A 20,832-nucleotide genomic window follows, 5' to 3' on the forward strand; every position below is an offset into this window, starting at 1 on the left:
TAATTATTTATTTAAATAATAACTTGCCAAATGGCAAGTTATTATTGGCTATATCCAGTCCCTATTTAGAAGGACTTAGTTCCATCGAAACTTGTGCAGGGACCAATTCTATTTCTCTCCAACTGGTAGGAACTTGTTTGTGTTAGAAAAAGTTTCTAAGGCATTCATCGTTAGAGTTCGTCTAACACCTCTAACATCTATAATATTATATTACACTACACTAAATTTCGCAAATTATTTTTGATATTGGGGTGAAAATGGTGTTTTTTAGGATTATGGAGGATAAATGTGTTATTCTCAAATGTAAAACTTTTTTATTTAAAATATAGAAATCAGACTCTTCAATTTTTTTGGAAATAAAAATCGGACCATGCGATTTATTAAGAACAAAAATCGAACCTCCGATTTATGATTTTTTTTTTAAAAAAAATCACAACGAACAAATCGAAGGGTCCGATCTGATATTAAAAAATTTTTGAAAATCTAACTTACAAAGTAATTGAACCTGCGATTACTTATTTCCATATCAAAATAAAATCACATACACCACTAACAGAATTGAATTGCACACATTTATCTTCTATAATAAAAATTTTTAGCCACTAAATTTCATATCCAAAAAAATTAGTCCATATATACATACAAAACAAAAGAGAGAAAAATTGGTGTGATGATTTAATTTAGTTTAAAAATCACTTAAACGCTTAATTTTATTGAATATTTTATTTCTTATCAACACTGAGCCTGTTACATTCGGATAAAAAGTTACTAGTGTGAAAAGCATCACTGCATAAGTAAACTAAAAAGAATTTGAACGTGCAGTATTATCATTCCTAAGAGAGGAGACAGAGTTAACAGCAGACATCACACACGTACGCGCAGACACAGCACTCAAAACAAGAGCGTTCTCTCTCTATCTCTATCTAAGCAATTGCCACGTCACTTATCCATCCAACCACCGTTAGCCGTCCCCTCTTTCTCTCTCTCTACAATTCCATCCTTCCTTAGCTGTTCTTCTACTGTACCCCCCTTTTTCCCCTTTCTCTCTCTCTCTCTCTGCTTCGTCGTTTCTTCCTCCACTTCCTTCTACAACGACAAAACACAAAACCTACCCCTTAACTCTCCTCTTTTCCTTCTTCCTTGAAGACTCCTTCTCACTTTCTCCCACCAAACAAATTAAACTCTCCCTCTTTTCTTCTTCTTCTTCTCTATTTTTTTCCCAATTTAGAATGCCCACTTGGTGGAGTAAAAAGTCCAGCAAGTCCAAGCAGCAGCAAGAACTGCAGCAGCCACATCAGCATGGAGGAGGAGGAGTTCGTCAATTCACCTTCACCAGATCAAACAACACCGTTTCTTCTTCTCTTTCACCTCCCAGTAAGGCCAAATCCGACAAGCCCAATCACAGCTTCGACGAAACCCTCTCCCGCAACTCACCAAGGGTCAGCAGAGACTTCTCTTCTACCCCCGCCGTAGCTTCCTCCGCCGCCGCCGCCGCCGCCGCCGGAGGCTCATCCTCCGGATTCTCATGCTTCGATTCCGACGGCGACAGGAAAGGCCACCCCTTGCCTCGCCCCTCTGTCTCCTCCACCCAAAGCTTCGGCAACGACCAAGGCCTTGTCTTCGGATCTGCCTCCGTCTCTGGTTCCAGCGTTAGTTCCACGGGCTCCTCTGATGATCAACCACCCACCCCTCGAAACACTCGTATGGATGCAACCAGGTTCGTTATTTTCCAATCATGATTTGGTTTCACTACTTCCCTAATTTTATTTTATTTTCCCTAATCTTAGTACTTATGGTGAAACTTAGTTTGATTGATTGATCCGTTTTATTGTTCTGGTGTTAATGAAAAGGTTAAGTGTAATTATTGATCATTGATCAGCTAAAGTTAGTTACTTTTACTCCGGAGCCTTAGTTACAGGACGTTGCTTTTTTTTTTCCCCCTTTCTTTCTTTTCCCTTTTGTAGTTAGACCATAATTGCTTTCATGTATGGGATCCTTTTTCGGTTTTACATACACTCTCACATGATTGTTCACTTTTCTTCCCCTTCAGTCTTTCACCCTTTTCTTGCCTTCTACTTTCCTTCTTTTTTTTTTTTTTTCTTTTAACTTCTCTCTTCCCGTTTTAGTTATTAACCTCTAAAAGGGTTCTCTCACGCATTCTGTGTGTATGTCTGCTCATGCTTTATTGCAATTCTTCCCCATTCCGATTAGGGTATTGTGGTTCTGTTCTGCGACTAGTGATTTACAATCCGTGCTTTGGAGAATTATTTACATTAACTGGCGATTTGGAAATTTGCAATTTGCAGACTTCATGTATTGATTCATTTGAGGGAAAAATGAAGATCTGAATCTTGAGCGATAGATTTGTTAATACTACATCCCGTCCTTTTTCTCCCCCTTTTACTGATTATGGAATCTTACTTAATCATTCAAGTTGATTTAGGAGACATTAATGCAAAGATAAATGCACCTTACTTTTCTTACATAATTATCATAATTCATTTAAGCATACGAGATGGTTATGATTATAAAATATCTGGGACTGATAAGTGATAATCTGTGCACACATTTTAGCATTGATTGACAATGTAAGGAAGAGAAACATGCACTTTGCAATTTTTTTATAAGGGTGTGGTTCAGTGTTGTTCTAGAGTTTTATGCTAAACTAATCTATGTCATTTTTCTTTATGGTAGAGGACAAAGTGACATAAAGTTCAATGCAAGGTCAAAAAGCCCGGGTCCTGGTTCAAGAGGGCCCACCAGCCCTACATCACCGCTTCATCCGAGGTTGCATGTTTTGAGTCTTGACTCCCCTACATGCAGGCAAGAAGATGGAAAGAGTGAGTGTCATCCGTTGCCTCTTCCGCCGGGTTCTCCAACTAGTCCTTCTTCTCTTTCCAATTCCAACACAAAACCAAATGGACTTCCAGAAAACACCACATGTAATCCATCCAAGTGGAAGAAAGGAAAGCTGCTAGGACGGGGTACATTTGGGCATGTATATGCTGGATTCAATAGGTAATCCCCCTTTTGAAGGAAATTCAAGGTCAATTTTGAATTCCCTTTTAGATTAGCCTTCCACTACCTATTCTTATGTATAATTTTCAATCCTAAAATTCTGATATTGCAACTTTCACAGTGAAAATGGACAAATGTGTGCAATAAAAGAAGTCAGGGTTGTTTGTGATGATCAAACATCAAAAGAGTGCTACAAACAACTTAATCAGGTACGTCATAAGTACAAAGCATGATGCTCTAAGCCTTTAATACATACTATAGAAATTAGGAAGATATTCTTCTCACAGTTGATTTGGATTTTGATTTAATATGCACATTATCATACAGTGGTCTATAAATTATAACACTTACACCAATCAATTGCAGGAGATACTCTTGCTTAGTCAGCTTTCACATCCGAATATTGTTCAATACTATGGGAGTGACTTGGTATGCCTAAAATATCAAATTTTAGAATTCTTTATATCATGTACGTACATATTGTAGCAATGTGCACGCATAGAAATTTAAAAAAAAAAAATTGATGAATGGGATCCATTTATGAATAATATATATGCCGTGTTTTCAGGGAGAAGAAACACTTTCAGTTTATTTAGAATATGTTTCCGGTGGTTCGATTCATAAATTACTTCAGGAATATGGGGCCTTTAAGGAGCCTGTTATTCAAAATTATACTAGGCAGATTGTCTCTGGACTTGCCTATCTTCATGGTAGAAATACAGTGCACAGGTAACGTGACCATGCCTGCTCTATTTATAACATGAAGTTGCTGTTTCTTTACTCTTGATCAAATAGTTTATCACTTTGTAATTTTGTTTCACAGGGATATCAAGGGGGCTAACATACTAGTTGATCCAAATGGTGAAATCAAGCTGGCAGACTTTGGAATGGCTAAACATGTAAGTGTATCATATGAACAAAGAATGAAATTTCTTCTAGATTACTTCAATAGTGGATCATATTTATTATTTGTGGTACATACAAGTTATACAATGTACAAGTTGTATTAGAGGGTGAAACCCCAAAAAATACTCGTTTTCCTGAAGGTTGGAAATTTTTGTAGATTTGCACATATCTGTATGTGGCAAGAGATTTTTCCCTCCTCTCTCTCTAACAGTTATGTTCACTCACATAGATAAGGAGAGATGAAAACATATTGATTCTGTTATTTTATTAATAAGTTGGAGCTGTATCACCTGAGAATATATACTAAGCAAAGCTAGTTTGGAGAGCGATGTATAATTTTCTCTGTTGGTTGATTTCTGATGGAGATCATCTCTGAATTATGGCTGTTCTGAACCAGATAAATGCTTCTTCCTCAATGCTTTCTTTCAAAGGAAGTCCATACTGGATGGCCCCTGAGGTAAATATTTCCTCCGGTTTTAGATCTTGAAATTTCTTTCGGAGAAAAAAAAATTCCCTATACTTCAGTTTCTGCTGTACATAGTACGTTATCCTGATTTTTGCTATCTTAGGTTGTAATGAATACAAATGGCTATAGTCTTCCTGTTGATATATGGAGCTTGGGATGCACAATTCTTGAAATGGCAACATCGAAGCCTCCTTGGAGTCAATATGAAGGGGTGAGCTATTCGATATTTTATAACTACATTCATTGACATTGCTTGTGATCCTGTTTCAAGATAAAAAGATCAAAATCATTATTTTCACATGTTTGAAACAGGTAGCAGCAATATTCAAAATTGGTAACAGCAAAGATATGCCTGAACTTCCTGAGCATCTATCGAATGAGGCAAAGAACTTCATCCAGTTATGCTTACAAAGAGATCCATTGGCTCGCCCAACAGCTCAAATGCTGCTAGATCACCCATTTATTCGAGATCAGTCGGCAACAAGAGCTGCAAATGTCAGCATAACCAGGAGTGCTTTCCCCTATATGCTTGATGGGAGCCGGACACCGGTATAGTCTGATTATTTTGCTTAGTTTGTATTTTGTAGCTGACCTTATATGTGCTTGAGGATTTAGTACGCTTTGTTGTTTGGCTTAACTGTAGGGAACAGATTAATTGGGAAACCTTAACATAGTTTGGGGTGATAAGTGATGACTGATAGGGAAATATGTTACCCATTTATCTATACTGTATTAGTGGAGTGTATAACTTCATAGAAGATTTGCTGCCATATAATTCTAGTTTTAACTTGAACGAAAAATATTTGATCATAATTGATTGTTTGGATTTATTTGCAGCCACCTGAGATTTTTTCAAATAAAACGAATGCAACTTCATTTGATGGAGACTATGCAACAAGGGCAGCCCCTCCAGCCTCACGGGCTGTAAGGAACCAAAGGTAAAACACCCACAACCTGTTGTTTTTTAGAGAGTATAACTATAACTATGTTAGTTACTTGGACTAACCAGCTATTGTAATTCGCTTGTTCAGAGATAACTCAAGAATGATCACATCATTACCCGTATCTCCTTGTTCAAGTCCATTACGGCAGTATGGACCAGCACACAAGAGCTGTTTCCTTTCACCTCCTCATCCAACTTGCACATTGATGGGACAAAATACCCTCCCGTCATATCCGTTGAGATCGAATGCCGCCTTCACTCTTGATCCTTGGCACGAAACATCTCCATACAGATCCCACCACACACCTGGTGGATCCCCAAGATCGAGACTCATTTGAGTTGTCACCATTGTAAATTCCGCTAAAATCTTCCAGTGTTTTCCCCAGCATGCATTGTGACCTCTGGTTGAACTTCAATCTCTACAAAAGCAAACTTTTTCCATAAAAATATTCGGGTCTATTTTCACTACTGATGAGGTGAAGGATATAAGAAGGAGCACTCAATGCAAGGTATAGAGACCTAGTTCAATGTACCAATTTATTGATTATTGTAAATGCAAGGTGTAAGGTGTTCTCTGTTTGTAGCAACGCTTATGTTGTATATTCATAGTTCATGGCAGAAGGGAAAAGAGAGTAATTTTTCCATACATACTCTTTTTCCGTTTTTTAAATTATATAGTTACTAGTTCAGACTCAAGACACTGACTAGTGTATTGGCTTGGAAGAGTTCGTTTATCCCGAATGCCAAAAAAATATTTGAAAGTGATTATATCACTCATTTGAATTGATTTAGTTTTAGTTTTAGTTTCACCGTTACCATAGTTAGTGTTTGGTTAGTGGGTGTGTTCATTTAGAATAAATGTCTATTTCGGTCCCGAAGGACAAAGCGTTCTCTAACGATTGGAAATTGACCAAGCGGACCTCAAACACCTAAGAAAATGGTTATGGCAGCCCCTGCGACCGGTTGGGAGATGGTGGAGTGCTAACCTGTCAATTCCTCAGTCACGTGGATTTTGTTCCTACCAAATTGGGACAAATTGACCCCTTCCTAGCGTACAAAACGTCATCCTTGTCTCAACCTCCTTTAAATTAGGGTTTGGGTCTTCGTTGTAGCCATAGTTGGAGAACGTGTATTCTGCAAGTCATGACTGATGAAGATGAGGGTTCTTACTCAATAACGCAGAAACGAAATGGAAGCCCAAGCGCGTAGCGAGGGTTTGAATGCGATGTTGGCTTGATTGGGAGCTTCAGGAGAGGGGCGAATAGGAGGAAGAAAAAATTTACAGCACCTACCTGTAACTGCAAAATATATGCCATCTTGTTAGAGTTAAGTACCATGGACAACCCAAACAAACTTTTTCGAATGCTCCTATTTTAAGGTAATTTCGGTTTGATTTTGGACCTATTCTACTAATGGTTATTTATGTCAATTTCTTTCTTTTCACTCTCAGCAAGTAAATGTATTTTTACATACCAAAGCTCCTCTTTGCAAATTCTTTGCTTGGTTGGACAAATATGTGACATCTTTTCATGGTAAAGATATAACGAGTTCTAATGAATTGGTGGATCAAATGAAGAGATTGGAAGAGAAGTTGTGATCTCTGGAGATGTTGATGGAAAAGGACAGAGTAGGGATAAAATCTCATGGTAGCACTAAATGCAGGACTATTTCCACATTGATGTTTGGAATTGTAGTGACATTGTCATTTTTGGCTTTATTTAGTGCATTGTATGCTTGAATAATTGTACTTATGGAGTAAGAAATAGGTTAGGATATCAAATTAGAGTTGTGTGATGGACCTGTTTTGTGGAGAAATGTGAGTTTGTGTGAAATATGTATTTTGCAAATTGAAAATGAAAATGTGATGCAAGCCCTTATGCTTTAATCATCACCTGCATTGGTTGGGAACTACATTATATTACATAAATCAAGTAGACAGCAGTACGGACACTACTAATCAAATTATAACGAAAATAATAAATAAGTGCATTTAAGGTTTGAGTAATGTGATATATTACCACCAAAATACATAACCAAAATAGAGGCAATGTCTAAGCCAATTTAGCACTGCTGCATGACGGAGGATTTAACGTTGGTCTAGAATTTATCAATAGAATTTCATTGTAAGTATAGTTCAAACTGATAATTAACTTTCACAATTAAAGTTTAATTTGTTTGTTACAAGTACAAACCAATAAAAATACCGAGAGTATTAAATCTCGGGTCGTCTCTCAAAAGAACTACAATGAGGAATGCGTATTATAGGTTATGAGTATACGAGAGTTTGCAGATAAACAGATAGAAAATTAAATTACAAGAAAGTAAAACCAACAACAGAAGGAATATAAAGGCTAAAAGACATTCCTGGCAAAGTTCGATAGTCAAAGCTTCCTTTCCAAGTCATTGATTACAAACATAGTGATTATCTAGAGTTAATCCCATTTAGTCATCTCCAACATGAGAAGAAAGTCAAATAAGCATAGTCAGTCTTAATCCATAGGTCTTACTCATCAATAGAAACAAGAACAACTAATAACCCTAAATCATCAATCAATATTGGACATCAATTACTCTTTCATCACTAACCACGACATGACATTTATAAAAGCAAACCCAATTAGTCAACCTTTAATAGTAAGATAAGTCAATTGAGCTCAATCAATCACAATCCATAGGTCTTACTCATTAATGGAAACAAGATTCATTGAAATCCCCAAATTGTCAATCAATTCAGACATTAGTGACTCAAGGTCAGGGACGGATCCAGAAATGATATTATGGGGGGCCAATAACACATATAATATTAAAAATTATGTAAAAAAAGTATATAATATAAGATATATTATAAAAATATACAGATAGAGAATATATTTTAAAGTAAAAGAAATATGTGTATACTTTTTAATTACTAATGAAGTGGTCGATTCTTCGTATCATAAAATTCACCGATAATAGAATTTGTGTCAAAATTTATAACAATTTTCTTTTCAATATAATTAAAAGACAATTAGCAAGAAATTCATCTTTTATTTTGTTTTTAAGTTATCTTTCACAATATTCATAATTAAAAAAAGATCTCTTAATTGTAGCAGTTGAAACGGAGAGAATTAATACCAAACGAATAAAAAAAACGGCCACAAGAAAAAAAAAGAATTCACTTTATGAGATTTAAAAATTTTTATTTAATTAAAAAATATTAATAATAATATCTTTTTCAGATTTTTTTAATATTGTTACTTATTTTTTAGATATTAAAAATTATTAATATTTAAATTAGACTGAACTTTTATTTATATTAGACTAAATACTAAATATTTTTTTAAAAAAATTAAATTATACATAATAACTTATTACTATTAAAAAAAGTTGGGGGGCCGAGGCCGCCACTCGCCCCCTATGTCCGTCCCTGCTCAAGGTCATCTCAAACACTCAATTCCAAGTCAAGAGTGTAAAAATCTACTCTAAAACTAAGAGAAGCATTTTCACAAACACTTGGAATGCATAAAAGTAAAGCATGGTAAAATTTCAATAATAATAAAATCTAAGGATTTGGTCCCACCTATGAAATCAATGGTGAGAGATTACACTTTTCTCTCTAAAGTGAAATTCAAACTTTAGAGGATCCAAATCTAAAATCTAAAGCTACCAAATATAAGATAGCAATAGTCAACAACTAAAGGAAGCAATAATAATCATGAAAATATAAATTGCATTAAAGAACTCAAAATTAACAATAATGTTCATAAAACTAAAAGTAGTAAAAATGAGAGATTAACAAGAGAAACTGAGAGAATCAAGGCAATGAAACATGCAATTATAAATGAAACTACACTAGAACAAGAATTAAAACCTAAATCTAAAGGAGAAATTACTAAATCTATCCTAATTCTAGAGAGAAGAAGAGCTTCCCTCTCTAGAAAATGACCTAAAACATTATTCTAAACTACTCTAATTGCTCTCCCCCTTCATCCTTCTGTAATTTGGCTTGAAATATCCAGAAATGAGTTGGATTTGGGCTTGAGAAGGTCTAGAAATCGTCATCCACGTGTTGTCTTAAGGGAATCACGTGCCGTCAATCGTGCATACGCATGATGCATGCGTACGCGCATCATGGCAAATTCTCAAAGCGCGTACGCATGACCATGAAGTGCTCCAAACTTCATTTTTTCATGAATTTTCCACTTTTGTATGTTTTTCCTTCACTTCTTCAATCAATCCTTACCTTGTAAGCCTGAAATCACTCAACAAACACATCAAGGCATCGAATGGAATTAAAGTGAATTAAATTTAGCAATTTAAGAGCCTAAAAAGCATGTTTTTACTCTTAAGCACAATTTAGGAAGAAATCACGAAATCATGCTATTCCAGTGAATAAGTACAAGATAAGTTGATAAAATCCACTCATTTCAATAAAAAATAAACCATAAAATTATGGTTTATCAACCTTCGCACACTTAAACAATAGCATGTCCTCATGCTAAACATCAAGAAAGACAAGAAAGGGGTATCAACATTTATTCGATGTAAACTATCTGTATGCAATTTATCTACATTCATGCAACTACTCTAAATAACACTATCTATTTATCTACATGTATTTACTTAGTCAAAGTAAATCAATTTTCAAGAAAGCATTTATGCACAATCAAAGTCTAAAGCAATTATAACCAAATTAAATCCACAATTGAATTGAGTCATATACAAGAATGTACAAACTTGCAAGATAAGAGATCATCGTAGGTGGAAACATAGAATTGAGCAATCGAACCCCTCACCGGATATGTGTATACACTCTAGTCGCTCAAGTGTTTAGGGTCGATCCACTCAATTCTTCCCTAATCATGCTTTCTAAGGCTTGTTCTTCATCTAACAATCGACAAATATTTAATGTACACATACAAGTATCATGAGACTTTTTAAGGTTGTAACGGGGCTAAGGATAAAGGTAAGGATATATATGGCTAAGTGAGTTAGGATTTGAATCTTTGATTAACCTAAGCTCTCACCTAATATATATAACAACCTATGCAATTCATATTGAGCTTAGCTACCCAAAATCTCACATTTACACATAGTCATGCATTCTTTTCAATCACAACACATATGCATTGTTATTATTACTCTACTTTGGGATATTTTGTCCCCTTTATTCTTTTTTTTACAACAATAACATAATATATACAAAAGGTGAATGCATATGGTTTACATAATTAATACATGAGTATGTACCCAAATTTTCAAGATTTTTCAATAGAAATGCAACACACTTTTATCAACCCATTTTTTCCATCTTTTTTCACACTTAGATGACACACACACACTCACTATTCTAAGCTAGTCAAAGATTCAAATTAGGGATATTTATTATTTTTCGCTTACGGTTAGTGATGTGCTAACATAAAGAACAAAAGAGGATTAAAAAGGCTCAAAGTGGGCTAATAAAGGTAGATGAAATGGTAGGCTATATGGGGTAAGTGAGCTAATTGAAATGAAGGCCTCAATCACATAAATGCATATATACATCAAACAATGGACATAAAGAATCAAACAAATCAAAGATTGCAACCATAGAAAGAGAATACACACAATAATTAAAAGAGTGGTTATATGATGCAACCACACAATTAGGCTTAAAAATCATAAGGATGTGTGTTCTTAGCTCAAAAGTCATGTTCCACAATGTGTAATTTAAGCAAGTCTTAATAAAAAATCTCAACTCAATTCAATTGGAATATCAATGCCCTATATAAAAAGAAGTTTTCTTGGAAATTTCATTAAATTAACTAAGCTTATTCTATATATAATGTGATTGGATGCAAACCATCAAAAATCTTAAGTTTATTTCCTAATTTCAGTCAAACCAAATCATCAAGTGTATAGAAAATTCAACTAAGTTCAATTATGCGCATTGTCCAATCACCACTAATCAACTACAACTAAACCATGTATTTACACTAGACAACATAAAATAAGGTAAAAAGTATGTAAAACTAAAATAGAAATCTAGAGTACGTACAAACTAAAGGTATAAAGTGCAATAACTAAAAAGTGTTCAAAATAACATAGTATATACAAAAGTCCAAAAGCATACTAAAAATTAAAATAAAAGTGTTTGGAGTAGAACATTTCACCCAAAATAAACATCGCCAATCAGTCGGACGACTTCCCCACACTTAAGAATTAGCACCGTCCACGATGCTCCAGAAGTCAGGTGGAGTGGAAGGAGTCCTCGTCGCTATCCTAAGCTGGTGCGTCCTGTTCCTTCTCCTCGCTCCCTACTGTGCTTAGAGGGGGTATCCGGCTCCTCTATCGCTGAATCCCACGTCGGAAGCTGCCTCCTGATGTTTTGATAGCATCGTTCGGAGTGGCGTTCCAAACGTGCTACGTCCTCAACCAACCGGTGGATCAGACGATAGAGTGGTTGTGATGCTGATGATGGTCCAGGTGTTGAAGGTGCTGAGGGTGCTGCTGAAGAGGTGGCTGCCTCTGTGGTAGTGGTCGTCCTACGACCTCGGCGTCTAGTGGATGACCGCAACCAATTACTATGCGGGATGATCCTCTTGCTACTGACAACTGTCGGCCTCTCATCTGCATCCTCCCAAACTACATCAACTTGCAGACCCAACTGTGTAATCAGGCATGGGAATTCTAGGTTGCCTATGTGATGTGTCCGAGCCATATACCTTCTGAGGAGCCTTGGAAGGTACAGCTGCTTTCCTTCCAAGACATACCAGATAAGCACATCCATATCTGAAGTGATCTCTGTCTCATGAGTGCTAGGGATCACATAGTTTGTTAGGATTTGATGCCAAAGCCTAGCCTCAACTGTGAGATATCTGATTGCTCTGCCCTTCGGACTCGGCTTCGACCGCCCATAGATCCAAGGGCTATTGGGGTGGACGACTATAACTCTTAACACTGCATCCCAATCAAAAGTCATCATCTATATGTCCTCTTCTGCCTTTTGAAAAGCATGTTTCTCGGCCACTTTAGGCCAAAAATGGAGGACCTCTTCGATTGCCTCCTCTGTAATCAATATCTGCTTGCCTTGAAGAACTGCATCTAGGGTCGCTCTGTAAAAATTGTAGTAGAATTCGCAGACCCAAAATGCATTCACTCCTACTAGGTCCCGATCCAGGAATGTCCAACCCCACTGCTCGATCTGATGCTCAGTGTATTTTTGCAGCTCTGGAGGTATCTGAAGCTTCTTCTCAATATGGAGGCTTCGCTTCTCAAAAAAATGCAGGAACCTCAGCTCTGAGTAGAGGTTTGTGAACTTAGACGGGTCAGAGGAGGATGTGTTTTGATTGGCTTTGTCCCTCTCACTGAGCTGTCTCTCTAATAATGAATCTTCCGTTATTTCAGCAGTCCGTGAGGATCTTTTCCTCTTACTCGGGCCAGTGGCCTTACTCTTTCTCTTCCTGTCAGTCATCTTGAAAAGGATAAAAGGAAACGGGGATACGAAAAGTGATATAAGGCATATAAATCAGAAATATAAGCAAGCAGCATAACAAAAATAGAGGCGAATACACAATTATGAGTGAAGTAGAAGGAAGGAATAAAATTGATTGGAAGAATAAGTGAAATGACAAAGCAACTCTAGCAGAAAGCTCATTCCAATCAATTAGAATCCATCAAAGCAAATTAGCTTGCCTGTTTGACAAAAAAAGAGTAAAGGACACATTGTTGCTATACACGAAGAAAAAGAAAAAGAGTTAGTTGAAAAAGAAAAGAAAAGTCAAGGGTTATGTGCATAAGAAGTATGATCCTTAATTCTAAAAAGTTTCAAGAGTTTCAAAACAAGCAGGCTCACATTCACTTCACGACAATGCAATATGCTAAAACAAGTGATGTAAATGTATGTGTGTAGCACATAATCAAATGAAAAATGGTCACAGTCACTTGGCATAATTTTAAGCATTTTGGTGTTTAAAAAGATAAAGTATTGATTAACAAAGCAGTTGAGGAAATTTCAAACACCAAATTGCAAGTAAGCATTAAATTCACAAGTTTGAAATAGGAATTGAAAAATTCATGCTCTATGTGACTTAAAGCAGTTTAAGCATGGTGAAAATGGATCAATCTAGTCACATAGGTTAAGAATCCTCAACCTTGTGAATTCCTACAAAAGAGGCTCTAATTCTCAAAAGAATCCAAGTTTTGGTTAATTTGAAAGTCAATTTAAGCCATTCAATGCATATGAGTAAATCACAATTGAAAACAAGCAAAGAATTCAAAGATATGACTAAAATTTGCAATAAATCTTCCTTAGGGCATCTTTTTCAAATCCGTTTGGTAAACAAGGTTCTATTAACACAGAAATTTGTCAAATAAAGCCTTGTTGCACCAAATCAAACAATGCAGCTTAATGAAACAAAATAACAGAAATCTCAGCTTTTAGCAATAAAATACTGAATCTATTAGCTGGATAATCAATTAATTGATCTCAGCAACATTTCAAAGCAAAATTAATGGAATACCAAACTCAATTAAACGAATGTACCAAAGATAAATAGTGAAAACATATTCAAACAATTTTCGGCAGCATTTCAGCAGCAAACTAGCACATTTACCAAATTTACTCAATCAAATGAATGTCCATATAAATGTAACAACAAATAAACACCATTCACATATCTATTCATATGAATCAAACATAATTGAGTGAGCAGCACATATACAGTCACAACTAAAAAATGGATTAATACAGACAGATTTACAGACAGATTTAGTCTTTATTACAGACGGATTTTTGGTTACCGACGGATTTTGTCCCTCTGTAAAAGCCTCGTCAGAAATTATTTACCGAAAGATTTTTTTCCGTTAAAAAATTACCGACGGATTTTTCCTCTGTAAATTTTCTATCCATTTCCCTAAGATGACGAACTTTCCGACGGATTTTTTGTCTGTAATTACAGACGGATTTTCTGACGGATTTTACGTCTGTAATTTGAATCTTGGAAACCATCTTACATTCTAATTACAGACAGAAAATCCGTCGGTAAGGTAAAAGAAATTTTTTTTAGATTTTTCTATTACAAAAATAAACCTGTTTTCATATAAAATAAATATATACAATTTTTTTTATCTATTTTGTATTCGAATATTTATAATATTTCAAAAAATAAACAAATTCATCGTATTATCAAACTAAAAGAAAAGTACTATAAACAAGCAAGTTAATATAATTCAAAACATAAACAAAGTGTATTAATACATCAACTATAATAGTAAGTAACAACCATACATCAAAGTGTGTTGATACATCAACTATAATTCATCACAAACAAATATTTAATTAAAAGAGCATGTAGTCAAATCTTATGGAATAAGAAATCTCTTAGCGTGTATATTTGCCAAGTCAAGCCAAGCTAAACAAATTGCTAGATGTTTTTAGTGCCGACATGTAATTAGAGTAAGATATAGTGCATGAATATCCTACTTGCTAATTAGCTTACAGTTACATGCATTCAACTAAATCAATTAAACAAGAATATCCTACTTTTTTGAAGCTGAAAAATGAAGCTTTAAGGGAGAATGTGGCTAGTTTGCAGCAAAACTTGGCCGAGAACCTTAGATCCTCCTTCCTTGGCTCCTTTCTCAGCTTGTCCTTCTTCCCCCAATTTTGGGATGTTACAAACACATTTCAAACATCCAAACTGAAATAACAGAGTAAGATATAATGCATGAGCGATTTTATTTAAATCATAATATATAATTTCTTTTTTATTACCAAATTAAATACCGACAAAAAAAAGGTAAAGACTAAAGAACTAATAAATATGCATGGGAAGTACACCCCTTTTTTTATGTTTCTGGTACGTTATCCATGTGAAGTTGGTAAAGAGAAGCTAAGTGCAATTTAGGTTTCTTTATTTAAGTACAACATAATTTCATCATCCTTTTCATATCAAATCCATAGATTGTTATTGAATTCCTACCAAGACAGATAACATTATATGAAAAGAAAGCAAAAATTAGTAAAGATCATCTTACCTTTCCTGGGTCTAGTCTAGGTTGAAAGCCAATCTCCACCACCTTTTCTACTCTCTGTGTATGTGGCCGTAATCCACAGATAAGCCTAAGAAGCAAGAAGTTGAACAAACAACACAATTAAAATATGAACCACACAAAACCCAATTCAGGGAACCACAAGGATTTTAAAAAATGGAAGTACTCATGAAATGCATCATCCTGGTGTCTAGTCATCAAAATAAAAGTTCAGGCACATTAAGAAACTGTTGTGATTTAAAGAGAATGCATATTTGATACTTACTATTTCCATACGGGTGGAAGCTTCTTGGTCTTCTTGTAGTAACGTGCAAGGCGGTGGATCCTGCTCTCTACCAAAATCAACCTGAATTTGGAGTCCTTGTCCTTCCTATTCCTCTCCAAGTGCTTCCTGATTGAGTCAGCCTTCTTGATCAAGTGAAAAGGGAACTACACTTTTTTTGCTGCAAAAATTTTAAAGTACTGCATGCCAGTATAAGTATACAACAAAGAAAAAGACATGAAAAAAAATTTTCAATTAAGTCTACAACACTTGCGACAACTTTGCAAAATAGAAAAATTATTAAACATTTTCAGCAAATAACATAACACGAGAATGGATAAGGAACATTTCCATTAGTTTTCCATGTACTTTTCCATGTACTTTTACTACTACTACTACTAATTTACTTACCTAAGGTACATGGAACAAGGTAGAGAAGTGCCGGTTGTCCATGACCTTTCATCAAGTATAGCCCAAGATATGTTAGGAAAAGGCCTAAAAAAGGGATCATCAGATTGTATGAGAATAAATTAATAGTATCCATTTTACAATTTATAAACACTATTGAAATGATAATCTTTTATCAAAAAATAATCAGTGTGGCTTATGATGTGATATGATACTGAAAACTATGTTACCAACTCCAATGATATAACCATATATCAAATTTTATATGTAAAGTGAAATTATCCAGCCATGGCATGAACCAGAATTTGATCCATCGCATGATTCCTGTCTTATAAATAATTAACGGCCATCCAATCGCCATAAAGGCAAAAACACAAGCTAAACTTATCTTGACCCTCTTTACTTCATTTGTCCTGAACTTCTTCAAATCAAAGTGCCACATCAACCTGCCAGAGAGCATGGTTATATCAAGATTTAGTATAGATTAAAATTGAGACTGCCCACTGCTCAAGTCAACGAAGAAGTTCTTGAGGAACAAAACAATGATATTATAGGGCATAGTTGATCACATAGAATAAAAATCTCATAATGTACCATACCAGTGAGCTATTTCGAAATATATTATTGCATTTTGCAAAACAGGAGATGAATCAAACTCATCTTTCTAAACAGGGTGCCAAGCAATATCTTCATACAACCTATAACAATGGAGATATTACAGTTTTTAAAGCACAACAAAACAATAAGGAAACTGCTGATAATTTACAAAATCTTCCACTAAAATCATTATTGAGAAACACTACTTACATGTTCGTCTTTGCATGGTGTCTGTCATGCATAAATCGCCATGGCTCATATGGAAAAATTAGTGGCAAAGAAACTAGAGTTCCAACAATGTCCTCAACCAATTTGTTCTTTGAAAATGATTTGTGAGGACAGTCATGGCCTATAACAAAGAAATAGCAAAATGAGAGCATTACAAAGAAGAATTTTTCAAACAGACAATAAGGATTAAGTAAAATATGCATGTTGAACTAACCCCAGTTACTGTAGTCCCTGTCCATGCCCAAGCCAGAGGAAGTAGGTGCCAAGATGCTTTGGAAATCATAAAGAGCCTCAATGCATAGAAGGCAAGGCACTCACCATAGGGCTGCTAATTCCTGATTTGATCAGTATGGAATTCTCGATCTCTTTTAGCTTCATTTTTAGTTTCACAAGCTCTAGTTTCAAGTCTTGATTTTCATTTTAATTAGTATTCAAAACATTATCAAATAAAGTCAAAGAACAAAAGAATATGAATGACCTACCTTTTTATCATTGCAGACTTGGAAGTACTTTGTTATTCCCCTAATTCTCTATTCCACTGAGAAACTGCATCCATTTGTTAACCGTGAAGATCATCATGTTAGCGTGATTAAGGTCTATGTTAGCAACTTGTTCTTTCTAGTTTTGCATCGTGAAGCAAGACACTAACATTATTAATAGTTGGGAATAATTTTCAGGCAATATTATATACAGAAAATGATAGCTCAGATCAAAATTCAAATAAAGCATCTATCCTTATAAGATTATTTAGTTATGGCAAATGAACCAAGCATTGAAAACACAAAATAGTATTTGATTAAGGGAATTAGGGAAACATAGCATTTTTTGTTCAGGGTGGCCACCTTGAATAATAAATGGAAATAACTAATTATTATTACAATTTATTTGTTTATTAACATAAATCATGACATGGAGTTGCGGGGACAAACCTTATGGAAGTTGAATATCAAGTCCAATTCACAGACCTGCAAATGGTGATGCAAGCAATACTGAATTAGAAAGATATGAGAAAATGCTATATTCTGAGGAAGAGAAGAATGGTACATTAGGGTCTGAATGGTATAAACAAACTCAAATTCATTAACCTTGATTTCAAATTTATACCATCCAAAAAGATAGAGAATGAACTATTAAGTGTTGTTTAGTAGTGTTTATCTCTAGAAGCATTTACGAGAGCGAAGAAGCTCTGTTCAAGGTCATGGATGAAATCACCTTCCTTCTTTGACAAGAAGAGCTTGATGCGACGGTAGCTCTCAAACATGGTTCGAACCTCATCTTTGTTCCTCTGCTTGGTGACGACCTCATCTTGTGATAGAGGCGGAGGAGGAGGAGTAGGCGGACGAGCTAGGGTTTGAGGAGATTACAGCGGCGGTGCTAGCGGCGGTGGTGTGGCAGTGGGGATTCCGGGAGAGTGTCGTGCTTTCACTTCTTCAATGGCTGCTCGGCGGACGCCATTGGTTATGGTTAGTGCCGCTGAATGAGCGATCGGTGCTGTAGTTTTATAAAATTGTGAAGGTAGACGAAGGCGACGAAGACAATGGCGGAGAAATGCACATTAGGGTTCGAAAGGGAACGACGTGAGCAACACACATAGAAGAGCCGGGAAGGGGTGTGACGGGGCAATGTAAGTTCAGTGCAATGGAGGTTCGGTGCGGCAGCGGCGAAAGGTGCGACGGCGGTGCAAGGCTGAGAAGCGCCGCCGATAGAGCATTTGGAGGGGAGGGTGTAGAGGCGCAGGGAAGAATATGTGAAATGAGGAGGAGTTAGTAACGCTAAACTTTATTTTAATATTTCCGACGGAAAATTTTAAATTACATACGAAAAATCCGTCTGTAGTAATTTAATAAAATTCAGCGTTCTATCCATTTAATTACAGACAGATTTTCCATCTGTAACCATTTTCCATGAAAAAAATTAATTTTTTCGACGAAATTATCGACGGATTCTTTTTTCCGTCTGTAATTTATGCTAATTCATTTTTTTTGTTTTTCGACAAAAAATCTCTCTGAAATTCTGTCTGTATTTCTGTGGGATAAAATTCGTCGGAAATATCCGTCTGTAATAACTAATTTTCTAGTAGTGATTTTAGTCAAAAAACATCAATGCCATCAGCATACAACAAACAAATTCATACCAAACACATTCAAAACAGCAAAATTTTCAAACGTAAAAATCCACTACAAACTAAGTTCATCCTACCTAACCACCTAAAATCCACTAAAATATGCAGTTCTAACTAACTCTAATTAACCAAATTAACCAACTAACAAAACTAACGAAATGAAATTAAACTGACATAAATTGAAAGTAAACTAACCTAGACCAGAGAAAGATAAGAACAGGGGGAGGGAAAGGACGGCGGGGTTGTAGTCACAACAGTGGTGGCTGGCCAAGAGAGGCAGAAGTAGTAGCAGATGAAGAAGAAAACAGGGGGTCGTGCCCTATTTTGGTTCCTTGAAGACAATGGAGAATGGAGTGGAGATAGGCGAGATATCTAGTGATGTAGTGAGAGTGAGTGGAAGACAAAGTGATGGGGGTAGTTGTGGTGGTCGCTGGCAGAGCCGCGGTAATAGCGGTGGCAGAAGGGATAGAGAGGGAAAATGGAAGAAGAAAGGGGAGAAGGGGAAGAAGAATGGAGGTAGACAGAGGTATTAACAGTGCTGTTGGGGTCGTCGGAGGTGGTTGGTAGTGAATGATGGAGGTTGATAGTGGAACGTTGGAGAAGAGATGGATGTTGGGAAGAAGAAGAGAAAGGTGTGCGAATACACTAGGGCATTCACGTATAAGGGTTGGGATTTTCAAATTGGCACATACGCTTAAGGCATGCATACGCGCGAGGTATGGTGCGAATGGAAATTGTGCATACACACAACGCTCGCACCACACCCTTTTGGTTCTAGAAAGGGGATCGTGCATACGCATGAGCGTGAGTTTTTTTTTAACATGATGTAGTAGGCGGACGAGCTAGGGTTTGAGGAGATTGCGGCGGCAGTGCTAGCGGCGGTGGTGTGGCAGTGGGGATTCCGGGAGAGTGTCATGCTTTCACTTCTTCAATGGCTGCTCGGCGGACGCCATTGGTTATGGTTAGTGCCGCTGAATGAGCAATCGGTGCTGTAGTTTTATAAAATTGCGAAGGTAGACGAAGGCGACGAAGACAGTGGCAGAGAAATGCACATTAGGGTTCAAAAGGGAACGACGCGAGCAACACACATAGAAGAGCCGGGAAGGGGTGTGACGGGGCAATGGAAGTTCAGTGCAATGGAGGTTCGGTGCGGCGGCGGCGAAAGGTGCGACGGCGGTGCAAGGCTGAGAAGCGCCGCCGATAGAGCATTTGGAGGGGAGGGTGTGGAGGCGCAGGGAAGAATATGTGAAATGAGGAGGAGTTAGTAACGCTAAACTTTATTTTAATATTTTCGACGGAAAATTTTAAATTACATACGAAAAATCCGTCTGTAATAATTTAATAAAATGCAGCGTTCTATCCATTTAATTACAGACAGATTTTCCATCTGTAACCATTTTCCATGAAAAAAATTAATTTTTTCGACGAAATTATCGACGGATTCTTTTTTCTGTCTGTAATTTATGCTAATTCATTTTTTTGTTTTCCGACAAAAAATCTCTCTGAAATTCTGTCTGTATTTCCATGGGATAAAATCCGTCGGAAATATCCGTCTGTAATAACTAATTTTCTAGTAGTGAGTTTAGTCAAAAAACATCAATGCCATCAGCATACAACAAACAAATTCATACCAAACACATTCAAAACAGCAAAATTTTCAAACGTAAAAATCCACTACAAACTAAGTTCATCCTACCTAACCACCTAAAATCCACTAAAATATGCAATTCTAACTAACTCTAATTAACCAAATTAACCAACTAACAAAACTAACGAAATGAAATTAAACTGACATAAATTGAAAGTAAACTAACCTAGACCAGAGAAAGATAAGAACAGGGGGAGGGAAAGGACGGCGGGGTTGTAGTCAC

The 20,832-nt window shown here is 36.2% G+C and overlaps 1 protein-coding gene and 1 long non-coding RNA gene across 3 annotated transcripts; one reads left to right on the forward strand and one right to left on the reverse strand.

The window, feature by feature from the left end:
* Positions 1 to 835: 835 nt before the first annotated feature.
* On the forward strand, positions 836 to 6,136 carry LOC112782275 (mitogen-activated protein kinase kinase kinase 3). The gene is made up of 11 exons (XM_025824619.3): positions 836 to 1,717; positions 2,695 to 3,018; positions 3,140 to 3,227; positions 3,385 to 3,447; positions 3,587 to 3,747; positions 3,842 to 3,917; positions 4,322 to 4,381; positions 4,494 to 4,601; positions 4,703 to 4,939; positions 5,228 to 5,328; positions 5,422 to 6,136. Exons 1-11 carry the CDS (start codon positions 1,230 to 1,232, stop codon positions 5,669 to 5,671), a joined length of 1,956 nt encoding a protein of 651 aa, XP_025680404.1. The 5' UTR covers positions 836 to 1,229; the 3' UTR covers positions 5,672 to 6,136.
* An 8,473-nt stretch (positions 6,137 to 14,609) lies between these two features.
* LOC112786898 (uncharacterized) lies at positions 14,610 to 18,593 on the reverse strand. Of its 2 annotated transcripts, none has more exons than XR_011878886.1 (10): positions 18,052 to 18,593; positions 17,769 to 17,804; positions 17,322 to 17,385; positions 17,054 to 17,164; positions 16,822 to 16,960; positions 16,614 to 16,712; positions 16,018 to 16,460; positions 15,610 to 15,787; positions 15,330 to 15,414; positions 14,610 to 14,992 (listed from the first exon to the last, which is right to left on the reverse strand). It is a non-coding gene; the product is annotated as an uncharacterized lncRNA (long non-coding RNA). The 2 variants fall into 2 exon arrangements; XR_003194362.2 differs by having other exon boundaries at positions 15,610 to 15,806.
* Between the last annotated feature and the right edge of the window lie 2,239 nt (positions 18,594 to 20,832).

The sequence above is a fragment of the Arachis hypogaea genome, chromosome 20, assembly GCF_003086295.3.
Source record: "Arachis hypogaea cultivar Tifrunner chromosome 20, arahy.Tifrunner.gnm2.J5K5, whole genome shotgun sequence".
NCBI classification, from domain to species: domain Eukaryota; kingdom Viridiplantae; phylum Streptophyta; class Magnoliopsida; order Fabales; family Fabaceae; genus Arachis; species Arachis hypogaea.

Bases quoted from the DNA above. Each gene is read 5' to 3' on its own strand.
- LOC112782275 (XM_025824619.3), top strand. From the start codon at position 1,230: ATGCCCACTTGGTGGAGTAAAAAGTCCAGCAAGTCCAAGCAGCAGCAA. The intron at 4,602-4,702 runs GTGAGCTATTCG...TGTTTGAAACAG, and splicing joins CTTGGAGTCAATATGAAGGG to GTAGCAGCAATATTCAAAAT. The intron at 5,329-5,421 runs GTAAAACACCCA...TCGCTTGTTCAG, and splicing joins CGGGCTGTAAGGAACCAAAG to AGATAACTCAAGAATGATCA.